At 44.7% G+C, this 14562-nt stretch overlaps 1 protein-coding gene across 3 annotated transcripts in view; it reads left to right on the top strand.

Annotated features, from left to right (window-relative positions):
• The window catches only part of ARHGAP22 (Rho GTPase activating protein 22), a 191029-nt gene that overhangs the window by 80854 nt on the left and 95613 nt on the right, over positions 1-14562 (top strand). For all 3 annotated transcript variants that reach the window (XM_046652104.1, XM_046652102.1, XM_046652103.1), the window contains one exon: positions 13001-13088. In XM_046652104.1, coding sequence (XP_046508060.1) covers positions 13001-13088 — 88 coding nt within the window. The remainder of the gene's footprint in view (positions 1-13000; positions 13089-14562) is intronic.

Here is a 14562-nt window from a genome sequence, read left to right as displayed (position 1 = left end):
GTCGCTCTCATTCATTCCCGTGGACGGAGCTGAGGCCTTGGGACCATCAGGTGCCCTGCGAGCTGTTCCCAAGAGGGACCGTTCTCTGCCACACAAGCTTTGGCGGCCTCCAGGTGGGCCGGGGCTTGTGCAGACTCTGGCTGGAAGACGTGGAGAGTAATTGTCACTAGATTTTAGTCCTAGGCAGGTGGAGAGCCCTGCCACTCCAAATGTTCTCAGCGTGGGGAGAGAGGGACAGTCTCGCTCCTCTGCCGGGGATGACAGATGGACCTGCCAGGCTGCACAAGTGCTGGACGGGCTGGCCTGGCCCTCGGCTTGTGAAGTGGGGGAGCATTCAGGCAGGGAGTGACGGTGGAAGGGTGGCCCATTGCTCAGGCGCGGGCCGCACCCCCTGAATTATCTGGTGGCTCTTTTTTGTTCTTAAGTTTTCCTATTTTGATGCAAACATTACAGGGCCAAACATAAAAGGTGTCTCACCACTCCCACCACTTGCTCTCAGAGTGTAAGCATCTGTGTCATTTCTGTATCTTTACATGTAACTTGTGGGTTCTTGAGAAGGGGCAGTAGCGGAAATTGGGATGGGATCCTACTAAATTATTTTCCTTCCACTCGTTTTTTGAATTGAGCAATTCAGCTTAGCAGTCTTCTGTATTTACCTCGTTCTGATATGGCCGTACCAGAAATTACTTAACCGCTCTCCTATTGATGGATGAGTAAGTTGTTTCCCATTTTTTCTGGTAGAGAAAATGCTACAGTGAGCATTATTATACATATGTCTCTGTGCATTTGTCTTTCCTTGGAACAAATTCTCAAAATTTAACACTAGATTAAAAGAGATTTCATTTTCAAATTATTTTAAAGATTTTTTTATTTTTCCTTTTTCTCTCCAAAGCCCCCCAGTACATAGTTGTATACTTTTAGATGTGGGTCCTTATAGTTGTGGCATGTGGGACGCCGCCTCAGCGTGGCCTGACGAGCAGTGCTATGTCCGTGCCCAGGATCCGAACCCACGAAACCCTGGGCCACGGAAGCAGAGCGCGCGAACCTAACCACTCGGCCATGAGGCCAGCCTGTCAAATTATTTTAGACACTGCAAATTGCTTTCAAAAAGGCTTTATCTCATTACCATCCCATCACATGTGTGAGAATGCTCTCATGCTCTCCCCAATATTAGATCTAGCACTCCTTTTAAATTATGAATCTTGTGACACGTTTACTGACCATTTGTTTTCTTTCTTCTATTAATTTCTTGTTAACAAACTTTGCCCATTTTTCTACTGGGCTTTTTGTCTTTTAATAATACATTTTACTTAACCCAACGTAGCCAAACATTATCGTTTCAATGTGTAATCAATATGAAATTATTAATGAAATATTTTACATTTTTATTTTATACGATGTCTTTGGAATCCACTTACAGCATATCTCAATTTGGACACTAAGTTTTCATCAAAAATACTTGGTCTGTATTTAGATTCACAAAACTTACCTTTGAAGAAGTAGGTTCACATTCTCAAATTGCCCCGAATATACTGTGGTAGGACCCAAAAGATGTCCGTGTCCTGGGGACCTGTGTCAAGGAGGAATTAAGGTTGCTGATGGGACCAAGGCTGGTAATCAGCTGACCTTACCCTGCAAAAGTCCTTATTCTGGGTTATCTGGAGGACCCAATATAATCACAAGGGTGCTCTATAGTGGAAAAGCGAGACAGGAGAGGAGGTCAGAGCCAGAAGGCAATTTCAGGATGCAAGCCTGCTGGCTCTGAGGATGGAGGAAGAGGCCAGGATCCAAAGAATGCAGGCAGCCTCCAGAAGCTGGAAAGAGCAGAGAAACCCATTCTCCCTGAGGCGCCAGATGGAACACAGCCCTGCCAACCCAGGAAGCCCCACTTTAGACTTCTGACCTCGAGAACTGTAAGAAAATAAGTTTCTATTGTTTTAAGCCGCTAAATTTGCAGTAATCTGTTAGGAAACTAGTGCATATACAAACTTAAAACTTTTCCAATAGCTGAATCATGTGTCAGTTCTCCTTAACAGCTTTATTGAGGTATAATTGTCGTGCAATAAACAGTACATGTTTAACATGGACACTTTGATAAATTTTAATATCTGTATACACCTGTGAAATCATCCCCACAATCAAGACAACGAGCTTATCTGTTACTCCCAAGAGTTTCCTTGTAGCCTTTTGTAATTTCTCCTTCCCCCGCTCCCTTCTGCCGCTTCTGACTCCTGACCCCGGGTAACCACTGGTCAGCTTGGTATGCGTTTTCTAGAATTTTGCATAAATGGAATAATACAGTGCACACTCTGGCTTCTTTCGCTCAGTATAATTATTTAGAGATTCATCCGTGCATTTTTATTGCTGAGTAGTATTCCATTGCATGGCTGTACTACAGTTTGTTTATCCATTCACCTGTTGATGGCCAGTTTTTGGATATTAAAAATAAAGCTGCTATGAACATTCACGTGTAAATCTCTGAACGGAAAGATGCTTTCATTTCTTTGGGTAAATATGTAGGAGGGGAATGGCTGGATCATATCCTAGGTCGATGTTCAGCTTTTTAAGAAACTGCTGGACTGTTTTCTGAATTCATTGTACCATTTTACATTCCCACCGGCAGGTACGAGAGTCCTAGGTCCTCCACACTCGCACCAACACTCGGTGTGGTCAGTCTCTTAAATTTTATCTATTCTGATAGATGTGTAGTGGTATCACATTGTGCTTTTAATTTGCCCTTCCCCAATGACTAATGGTGTGGAGGATCTTTCTATGAGCTTATTTGCCATCCCGATATCTTCTCTAGTGAAGCATCTGTTCAAATCTTTTGCCTATTTTTTTTAATTGAGTTGGTTTGTTTCCTTATTATTAAATTTAGAGAGTGCTTTGGGTACAAGTCTTTTACAAGATGTGTGATTTTCAGTTATCTTCTCCCAGTATGTAGCTTGTATTTTCATTCTCTTAAATTCTATCTTTAGGAGAATAGGGTTTTTTAACATAAATAAGTCAAATTAGCAATTAGTTCTTTTATGAATTGTGCTTCTGATGTTGTATCTAAGAAATCTTAGCCTAAGCCAAAGTCAGAAAGGTTTTCTACCAGAAGTTTTAGTCTTCAGATATGATTCATTTTGAGTATACTTTTGTATCAGATGGGAGGCACGGATCAAAGTTCATTTTTTTGCACATGAATATAGAGTTGTTCCAGCACCATTTGCTGAAAATACTATCCTTCCTCCATTGACTTGCCATTGTACTTTTGTCAAAAATCAATTATCCATATATATGGATATATATATGTCTTGAAACCTGGTGGTATTAGATCTCCAACTTTGTTATTCTGCTTCAAAGTCATCTGGCCATTGTAGGCCCTTTACGTTTCTATATGAATTTTAGAATCAGCTGGTCAATTTCTACAAAACATCTGCTGGGGTTTTGGTCAGGGTTGCATTGATTCTATATCCCAATTTGGGGAGACTTGACACCTTAACAATAGCGAGTCTTCTGACCAATGAACACAGTATATTGCTCCGTTTATTTAGATCACTTTCATTTCTCCCAGCAATAATTTATAGTTTTTAGTACACAAATCTTGAGCATCTTTTGTCATGGCTATCCCTAAGTATTTCCTACTTTTGATGCAATTAACAATGGTCTTGATTTTCCATTTCCGATTGTTCATTCTTAGTACATAGAGATATGACTTTGTTTTGTGCATTTATCTTGTACCCTGCAACCTTACCCAACTCATTGATTAGTTCTAGTAGCTGTTTTTTTTCTGTAGGGTTTCACCAGATTTTCTACATAGATAATTATGTCATCTGTGGAAAGACTTTTACTTCTTCCTTTCCAATCTGAATAACTTTTATTTCTTTTTCTTGCCTTATTACAGCATTTAGGACTCCAGTACAACGTTTAATAGAAGTGGAGAGAATAAACATCAGTGTCTTGATCCTGGTCTTAGTGGTAAAGTTTTTAGTATGATATTAGCTTTTAGTCTTACAAGTGTAGCAGGTTCTCTTCTACGTCTCTTTTGCTGAGATTTTTTATCGTGAGCGGACCTTCAGTTTTGTCAAGTGCTTTTTCTGCATCTACTGAGACAAGCTTATCTCTTCTCTTTTTTAGTTTATTAATGTGGTAAATTACATTGAATGATTTCCAAATGTTAAACTAACCTTGCCGTAAACCCCAGTTGGTCACTATGTATTTTCCTTTTCATATATTGTTGAATTCAAGTTTGCTAAAATTTTGCTGAGAATTTTTGCATCTATGTTCCTCAGAGATGTTGGTCTATAGTGTCTTTTTCTTGTAGTGTCTTTGGCTGGCTGGTTTTGTATCCGGATAATGCTGGTCTCATAAAAAGCACTGGAAAGTATGCCCTCTTTTTCAGTTTAAAGAAGAGTTTGTGGATTATTGGTATTATTTCTTCCTTGAATATTTGGTAGAATTAACAGTGAAACCATCTGAGCCTGGAGTTTTCTTTGTGGGAAGGTTTTTAGCCACAAATTCCGTTTCTTTATTAGATGTAGGGCTATTTAGTTATTTCTTCTTACGTGAGCTTTAGGAATTTGTGTCTTTTCGTCCATTTCATCTAAGTTGCCAAATTTACCAGCATAATGTTGTTCTTCTTATTCTTTTAATGTCTGAAGACTCAGTAGTGATGTCATCTGTCTCATTTCTGATATTGGTAATTTATCATCTCTCTTTTTTCCCTCATTAGCCTGGCTAGAGGCTTATCAATTTTATTGATCTTCTCAAAGAAGCAGCTTTTGGTTTCATTGATCTTTCTCTATTATTTTTTAATTTTCCATTGTATTTATAGCTGCTCTGGTCTTTATTTTTTCTTTCTTTTTCTTTGAGTTTTACTTGCTCTTCTTTGTGTAGTTTCTTAAGGTGGAAGCTGAGGTCCCTGATTCGAGGCCTTTCTTGTTTTCTTTTCTCTTTTTTTTTTTTTTTTTTGAGGAAGATTAGCCCTGAGCTAACTGCTGCCAATCCTCCTCTTTTTGCTGAGGAAGACTGGCCCTGAGCTAACATCCGTGCCCATCTTCCTCTACTTTATATGTGGGACGCCTACCACAGCATGGCTTGCCAAGCAGTGCTGTGTCCACACATGGGATCCAAACTGGTGAACCCCGGGCCACCAAGAAGCAGAATGTGCGCATTTAACTGCTCTGCCACCAGGCTGGCCCCTCTTGTTTTCTTTTTTGTTTTTATGAGGTCATATAGTTTATAACATTGTGAAGTTTCCATTGTATATTATTATTTGTCAGTCACCATATAAGTGCTCCCTTTCACCCCTTATGCCCATCCCCCAACCCCCACCCCCTGGTAACTACTAAACAGTTCTCTCTGTGTATTTGTTTATCTTCCATATATGAGTGAAATGATACAGTGTTTGTCTTTCTCTGTCTGGCTTATTTTGCTTAATATAATACCCTCAAGTTCCATCCATGTTGTTGCAAATGGGATGATTTTGTCTTTTTTATGGCCGAATAGTATTCCATTATATATGTACACCACATCTTCTTTATCCACTCATCAGTTCATGGGCACTTGGGTTACTTCCACGTCTTGGCTATTGTGAATAATGCTGCAATGAACATAGGGGTGCATGAGTCTCTTTGAATTGCTGATTTCAAGTTCTTTGGATAAATACCCAGTAGTAAGAAGCTGGGGCATGTGGCATTTCTATTTTTAATTTTTTGAGGAACCTCCATACTGTTTTCCATAGTGTCTGCACCAGTTTGCCTTCCCACCAGCAGTATATGAGGGTTCCCTTTTTTCCACATCTTCTCCAACATTAGTTCTTTTTTGTCTTGAGGATTGTAGCCATTCTAACAGGTGTAAGGTGATATCTTAGCATAGTTTTGATTTGCATTTCCCTGATGATCAGTGATGTTGAATGTCTTTTCATGTGCCTATTGGCCATCTGTATATCTTCTTTGGAAAAATGTCAGTTCACGTCCTCTGCTTTCTTCTTTTCTAATGTCAGCACTGCGTCTATAATTTACCCCCACACTACTCCTTTAGAAGCATCTCACATAATTTTACATGTTGTGTTTTCATTTTTATCCAGTTCAAAGAACTTTTTACTTTTTTCTTTTTGATGTCTTCTTTGATCTATGGATTATTTACAAGGGTGTTGATTGGTTTCCAAATATTTGGGGATTTTCCGGAAACCTTTGTTCTTGATTTCCAACTTAATTCCATTGTGGTCAGAGAACGAATGTTGTATCTGAATTCTTTTCCATTTATTGAGCCTTGTTTCTGGCCCTCTTAGTAAAGGTTTCGGGCACATTTGGAGAGAGTGTATATTCTGCGGTTGCCGGGGGAGCAGTAGGTCAAGTCAGTTGATAGTACTTTTTCAGGTCATCTGTATCCTTGCTGATTTTTTTATCTTCTTGTTCTATCAGTTATTGATGAAGAGATATTGAAATTTTTCTTACTGTAATTGTTTATCTTCTATCTCTCCTTGAAGTTCTATCAGTTTTTGACTCACGTATTTTGGAGCTCTGTTGTTAGGTGCATAAACTTTTAAGAACACTGTGTTCTTTTAATTAATTGACCCTTTATTGTTATGAAATGGTCTTCTGTATCACTGGTGATATTCTTTGGCCTAAAATCTCTTTTTTCTGATATTAATATAACCACTTCAGCTTTAGTTTTTTCATTCAGAATGGCAATCTCTGCCTTTTAATTGGGGATATTTAGATCATTTTCATTTAATGTAATTGTTAATATGGATAAGTTTATATCATCTTGCTATTTGTTTCCTATTTGTCTTATCTTTTTTCCTCTCTTTTTCTGCCTTCTTTTGTATTAATCAAAATTTTTTTATTCCATTTTATCTTCTTTGCTGGCTTATCAGCTTTAACATTTTATTTCATGATTTTAGGGGTTGCTTTGGGGTTTTAGTATACAGCTTTAAGTTTTCATGGTCTACCTTCAAAAGAGATCATGTCATCTCGTGTGTGGTGTAAGAAAGTTACAACAGTATACTTCCATTTGTCCCCTCCTATCCTTTGTGCTATCATTGATACACATGTCAATGGCATAAGCCGCACACTATACTACTATTCTTTTCACTTAGTCAATTATTTTTGAAAGACACTTAGTAATTTAAAATCTTATCTATTTGTTCATAAGTTACAACTTTGAGTAATCATCATTCCTTTGGGTAAATCCTTATTTCAATCTAATATCATTTGCCTTCTGCCTGATTATCTTTAACGGTTCTTGTAGTGTGTGTCTGCTGCTGACGCATTATGTTAGCTTTTATATATCTTGAAAGGACTCTCCTTAGCCCTCATTCTTGAGGAATATTTTCACTGGATTCAGAATACTGGGTTGACAGATTTTTCTTCCTATACTTTAGAGATGCTGCTCCACCATCTTCTCCCTAGCATTGTTTCTAACAAGAAATCTGCTGTCATCCTCACCTTTGCTCCTCTATATATGGTGTATCATTTTCCCTGGGCTACTTTTAAGGGTTTCTTTCCATAATTGGGTTTGAGTCATTTGATTCTGATATGGCTTCATGTACGTTTCTTCATGTTTCTTGGTGCTTGGGGCTCATTAGGCTTCTTGGTTCTGTGGGTTTATTTATGTTCATAAATTTGGAAAACTTTCAGCCATTACTTCTCCAAGTATTTTTCAGTCCCTCTTACCTTTTACAGGGACTCCAACATATATTAGGCTACTTGAAGTTGCCCCACATCTCACTGATGCTCCATTCATTTTTTTTTAATTCTCTTTTCTCTGTGTGCTTCATTTTGAGTCATTTCTCTCACTATGTTTTCAAGCTCTCTAATCTTTTCATCTGCAGTGTCAAACCTGCTGTTAATACTGTCCACTGTATTTTTCATTCACACATTGTACTTTTCATCTCTAGAAGTTTGGTTTGGGTCTTTTTTTCCATCCTCCATTGAGGGAGCCATCTAGGAGGCCATTGAGGGAGCATATCCTGTGGCCTCACTCAAGCTGTTGGATATCTGTAGCCCCCTCAACGTTTTAACTGTCACTTCCTAAAAGACCCCAAGATAGAAACACCTCACTAAGCTACTCCAGAATTCCTGACCTACAGAAACCCTGTAAGAGAAGGAATGTTTATTGTTGTCTTAAGCCGCTAAATTTGGGGGTAATTCATTATGTAGCCATAGGTAACTAATGCATACAGAATCTGACCTCAGGAGCTCTCTGGATTCTGAGCATCTTCCCCAGCCTCTGAGGGTTGCACTGCATCCTTGGTTCCCCGTTGCTGGACTTAGACAAGCCAGACGGAGCAAGGCTCACCACGAGGCTGCTTCCACTCTGCCTGCAGCATTTCTAGAGCCTGCATTTTTAATATGCTTTAGAAATTATCCTTTTTGAATAAACCTCCTAATTTGACACTAATATAAGAAATATACTCTCTCCCAAGAGAGAGCTGGGCATGCCTTACTCATCTCCCAGAGGTTTGCTCTCTGAGCAAAGGAGTTTCTGGAGCTTGGGGCTGGGGGCTCTACCTGCTGCCCTTGGACCCCCACTGGCTGGCACATTCACAATGGTCAGGCAGGGAGCTATGGTGAGACGGCAGCAGGCCCAGGAATGGAGTCCATGCTACATGCAGACAGAATGGCACGTCCCTTACCCACCAATGGACAGCACTGGTGTGGAGCTAGCGATCAATTAAGTCAGCTGCAGCCTCTCAGGACAAACTTAGATGTGCAGCCTGAGTAAACAGCAAAACAGAGCAAATGCACATGAGCTCAGACCTACAGGGAGGAGGGAGGGGACCAACCTTTGTAAGAACCTGTTGGGTGCCTGGGGTTGGCACACTCTCTGCACACAGGTGCCCATCTCTGCAGTTCTAGGTGCAAATGGTGTGCCTGGTCCCTCCCCAGGCACCGCAGCCAGGAGGCCAGCCGGCTCCCTCTAGAGTGCTAACACTCACTTTGGGCTTCCCCAGGAAATCCCAGACTCCCTAGTCTAGGACACTGTCTGAGGGGCTGGAGGCGAGTACTCCTCGTCCTTCTGACCTGTGTGCATCCAAGGCACGGCAGCTCAGCCAAGACCCGGCTCTCCAAGGCCAGTAGGCAGATACAGAATCGTTTAATGCTCACATCAGTGTCGTGATGTAGATACGATTATTATCCTCACTTTACACTTGATGGAACGGAGATGCTGAGTAAGCTCATGGAAAAGGCACTCGCCTTTGTCCACTTTCTCTAAGTACCCCTAGACCAGTGGTTCTCAAAGTGTATTCCCCAGGGCCAGCAGCATCAGAAAACCGGGCAGAATTGCAAATTCTCCTACTTTCTCCAGACCAATAGAATCAGGGGTGAGTCCAGTGCTATGCTGGCCAGCCAGTTATTAAACACTTCCATTATGAGAAATTAAATCATACAAACCTACAATTAAATAAATTATATTAAAAACAAAGGTAATGAGTACTCAGAAGGTATCATTCCCTGACTGTCTTCCTTTACCTGTGCTCTTGAGGTTATTGACCTCCGTCGGATCTGTGTGGTGGAAGCACGATGGTGTGTTTCTTCCCAGCTCCAAGTTCGATGGCTTTGTGAAATCAGCAATGGCGGGTGTTTATATCACAGAAGTTGGCAAACACTACAAACCAGACAGCCTTATTGTTTTCACAGAGCCTGTTGTTAACCTTTACCCACCACACCCCCGGACCAGTGCTCCGTGTGTAAACAGCCCTGGGATGATGCTGAAGCCCACTTGAGGTTGAACCAAGTGCTTCAGCCGGATGCTTCATGCATGTTTTTTTCATCACAGCCTTAACAAATGTCCTATGGGGAATGGGAGAGCAGACTCTCTCTGCTCCCCTGCCCTTCTCTCCCCTCTCCTGCTCCCCCAGCCCCCAAACACCCTCCCCCACAACCTCCCCACCCCTCTGCCTGAGCAAAATGCTGAGATCAAAACTGTGCTCTTGACCCGTGGGAGGCAGGACAGATCTGGGCAGCCGAAAGCCAGTTCGGAGGGCCCCCTGCAGTGGTGGGGGCCACACTGGATTCCCCTGAGTGAGAGGTGGGCCATGGGTCCCAGAGTCCCAGCCTGGCTGTCCGCAGCGGCTTCTGGCACACAAATTCAGCTGGCAGCTGCTGTCACACACATGGCGGGACAAAGTGCTCCGGCATCAGGCACACCCGGGTGCACATCCCAGATCCCCTGGCTAGCAGTGGGCCAACAGGCTGGTGGCTTCACCTCTCTGACCTCCAGCTGCTCGTCCAGGAAGTTGGGAATAGTAGTAGCTACTCCCATGGGACCTCTAGAAAGATTAAATCCAATGATTTAGACAAAGAGCCAGGAATATGGTACAAGCTCCATAAACAGTAACTGTTTTGCCATTTAGCTGGAGTAGAAAGTAATGACGGTGTCACTTTTGTTACTCCCATTTTATGGATGATAGATATTGAGGCACAGAGGAGAAAAGCAAAGTATCCAGAATTACGTGGAGAAGTTACCCAAATAGCAAACACCAGGGACCCATCCCATTAGCCAGTGAAGGATCTCGTCCACGCCTTCCAGCGAGCATGGTCCCCATCCCACGGCTGTTTTCCTGATTTATTCCCCGAAACTCCAGCTTCCCTGGGAGGAAGTAACTGTTAATTCAGTTACGATTATCAGCTGGTTCTGGTTTATTGCTGTAATTTCTCTAAAGCAAGCATCTGTGGGTAAAGACATCGCTCTGCCTTTACGTTGCTTAAATGAGAAAAGGCATTTCCAGGGTCCTTGCACCACAGGACCCCAGCAGCCAGGTGGAGGCTTCCGTCACCCTGTCAAAGCTAGGAATTGCCTGGAAAAGATGGAGGTGGGGAGAGGAGCGCTCGTGAGCATTCATGGATGGGGGGCTGGAGGCCATGTGGATAAAGCAGATGACCACACCCCTCACCTGGGCGAGGGCAGATGCAGGGATGCTGTTCCCCCACCCAGCGTGGCAAACACACAGGTTTCGTTGTGTGCAAGGCATGCTCTAAGGACTTCCGAAGTACTAATTCATTTACTGCTCGCGAGAGCCCCACCAAGTACTATTATTTTTCCTATTTCACCGGTAGGGAACTCAGGAGTTTGTACAGAGAGGTTAAGCAATTTGCCTAAGGTCACACAGCCAGTAAGGAGCTGAGCTAGGATTTGAACCCAAGCAGTTAGGCAGTAAGGATGGAGTTTAAAATGGGTTTCCCATGATAAGAACCAAAAATGTGTAGTCAGAGCCACAAACAGTCCAAGTTGAGCAAATCTGAGCATGAACAAAATGAAGAAGGGATCAGCAGAGATCAGTCCCTAACACTGAAGGGGGACAAAGGAGCCCCTGCCTAGCCTGATGGGTGGGGAAAGGGTGAGTCAAGGTGGTTATGACAGCACCTCATCTAGAGCAGGAATCTGGCATCTCAGTGCCCCTGACAAGTGGGATTTTCTGCCCCATTGTACAGATGTGGAAACTGAGATTCAGAGACGTTAAGTGGTTTGCCTGAGGTCACACAGCGTGGAAGTGCAAGGCTGGGACTCAAAGCCAGTCTGTCCATCCTTACATTCCATCCTCTTTTGCTGCACTTTACACTCCAGGCCAGATTTCAGCATTAGAGAGCAGGTAGGGCCCACCTTCTGTCATGTATGCTCATGTGCCACATAACAACGTTTGCATCAAGGTCAGACGACATACACAACGGTGGTCCCATATCAGTACCACAGAGCCTAGGTGTGTAGTGGGCTATACCATCTCGGTTTGTGTAAGTGCACTCTATGTTTGCACAATGATGAAATCACCTGACAATGTTTCTCGGAACGTGATCCGGTCGTTAAGCGACACATAGTTACCGCACAGATAGCTTTCTCCTTCCCAATGCACATAAGAAAAGCCAGTTATTATGGCATCAGCTTTTGGGAGAAGAAATGTAGCTTTCTTTTGCGAGATCCATCTGCTAGAAGACAGGGGCATACCTGCTCAGATCTGCCTCCCTGATTCAGGATTTGGGGCAAAATGTAAGAGGGTAGGGAGAACAGGCTGGCACACGGAAAGGCTGGCAGGCCTGGTTGTGATTGGTGAGCTCCAAGCATGTCTGGTGAGGCTCTGAACGTTTAGGATGGGGTTCTAAACACTTATGGCAAGGTGGGGAAGGACTCTGAACACAGATCTTCCTGGATGGCGGGCCCCTCGCTGCCGATATGAACCTGACTTTTAAGTCCCGGTCCTGTCCTGGTCCTTTGGTTCCGTGGGGAGGACACCCTGTGGTTCCGCCATCATTTCAGTTCACGATTTCTTCCTCTGCGCACGCTCTGGCTGCGTGACTTTGCAAATTTTCTGAAAGACAATTCTTAATCATTCTGTTGATAAGGGATGGGGCCTTTTCGAACTGGCTCTAATGGGCCCATGGTTACAACACAGCTGTACACACGCAGGTATACAAGGCACATGGCGCGATCCGTGCTGGGTACCTCCTGTGTAGGAGGTGACTCCCATTTAACAGGTAAAGAGATGAAATCCCACCCAGCCAGGAGGGGCCAGAACTGGACTCACACAGATCTGTTGATCGTTTCCCCTGGGTGGCCTCAGGGACAGTTATATCTGGGAAACCAGCCCCGGAGTGCCAGCCGTCCTCTCCCTGACAGTCTACAGCCAAAACTTGTGCCCCAGAAAGGGTGCAGATGGGCACGTTGGAACGGGGGGGCACCCTGAATGATGACAACCTTTCCGTCTGCTCCAGACTTGCATTTCCACACCTTAACTCTGGGCATCTTGGCATCGCCCGTAGGCAGAGCTCCTCCAGCCATGTGCACAGACCACAGTGCTGCCCCCTCCACCAGGGACCCCATGCAGGGCCTCGTCTGCACCTGGCCCCTGCTGTGGACAGGAGGCCTGCCCTGCTCCTGGGCACCCACCCTGCCCAGCCAGGGCCTGGGGGGCTGAGCCGCTGACCCCACCGCCCCACCCTCTGCTCTGCAGGAGCCTGATCCCAAGAGCCCTTTCCCAGCCATCTCATGCCCCTGTGTTTGTTTCTCCACTTAGGGATTTATTTCTCTACAAGGGACCCAGGTGACCGAAATCCTTCCGGGCCCTGAGGACCCAGGAAAGCACCGCTTCGAGATCAGCCCAGGTAGGCTGAGCACCTGTCAGCTCTGGGGTTGGCCTGGGCTCCCTGCCAGAGGCATCACCGTGCCTCTGGCCTGGGAAGGGCAAGGCTCCTTCAGGACACTCCTCCCTGCAGGGCCGCCAGCACTATCTCAAAGCGCAATTCTAGAATTTGGTCCAAATCTAGAGGATATTGCAAATTTGGGGGGAGATTAGAAAATGCAATCAATTATCCACGTAGTTAGCTTTTTGGTGAGAGGCAAATGTGGATTTTTAAATTCACAATAACACCGCGGAAGAAACCAATCAATGGGGACGCCTCAGGGTGAAGGTCCAAACACAGCACCTGGGTCACATGCCAGCATATCCAGAGGAAACCGCTAGCGCAGATTGACAGCATCAAAATCAGCTTCATCACGAAGCCCCAAACAGAGAACTGCAATGTGGTGGGAGGAAGGGAAATAATTTAAGCCAAAGAACCACTATCATGTTAGCAGTTACAAAAAACTTTGGTACGGTTCCCAGTTTTCAAATGTGATCGTCATTGAATTAAGTGACTGTGTCTTATGCAGGTGAGCCAGTCTGCGTAGAGAAGGGCCAGCTTCTGCGGTCAGGGGCTGTTTTATAAGCTTGACCTGCCCCCAAAGCAGAGCCTGAGACAAGGATCTGAGCAGTTTACACATACGGAGGTGATTCCCGAAAATCGAAGCAGGGGGAAGGGAAGAGAGCTGGTCAGGGTGAGCTCCTGAGCTGGCTGCTGCTGTGGCCCTAGGGCTCATTTCCAGTGGGGACTTCTGGAGAATGTGAGGAACAGGCTTCAGGGGTGTCTCACCAAGGATCGAGGAGGCTGGAGGTACCCACCCACTTCTGCCAGCCATTACTTGAGATCTGCTCCCTGGGGCGCTGACTCGCATCTCCCGCCTGCCCTGCCATGGCCAAGCACCCTGCAGACGAAGATGGCCTCCGGGGAGATGTGCAGGTGCTGGAGGAAAGAGGCCGTGGTGGGCGTGAGTGAGAACAGGGAGTGCCCACGGGGTCTGGGCAGGGCCCCAAGAGTGTCGGCTACAGGCAGCTGGTCGTGCGTCCTACCAGTGTGCTGGCCACATTTAGAGTTCCATAGGGAAGGTGGTGGCTGTGAACTGAGCGTGCTCGGGCGTCCCTGGGGTCTGGGAGCCAGTAGGTGCAGCCTCAGATGATGTGATGACCAGGTGACCTGGTTATCGGCTGTACCCTGAGGCATGGAGCAGTCCAGGCTCAGGTCAGCAAGCAGCCGCCCATTGGGAGTGGGAGCGAGCAAATGCCCTGGGGCAGGGCTGTGTTCGCTTTTGCTCTGTCCATACTGGCAATTCCAGGAAGCACAGGCGGAAGATGAATGCAGGGAGACCCTCCCAACTCCGTGCCCCACATGCAAAAGTCAGTCCCCATGGCTTCATTTGGGTGTTTCCTACTTAGCTACTTTATCGATGCAAGAATCTTGGTACTCAAAGTACGTAGAAGGT

This window comes from Equus quagga, chromosome 2 (assembly GCF_021613505.1).
Source record: "Equus quagga isolate Etosha38 chromosome 2, UCLA_HA_Equagga_1.0, whole genome shotgun sequence".
In the NCBI taxonomy this organism is placed as follows: domain Eukaryota; kingdom Metazoa; phylum Chordata; class Mammalia; order Perissodactyla; family Equidae; genus Equus; species Equus quagga.
Note: the sequence above shows the minus strand (reverse complement) of the source record. Positions and strands in the feature narration are given on the sequence as shown.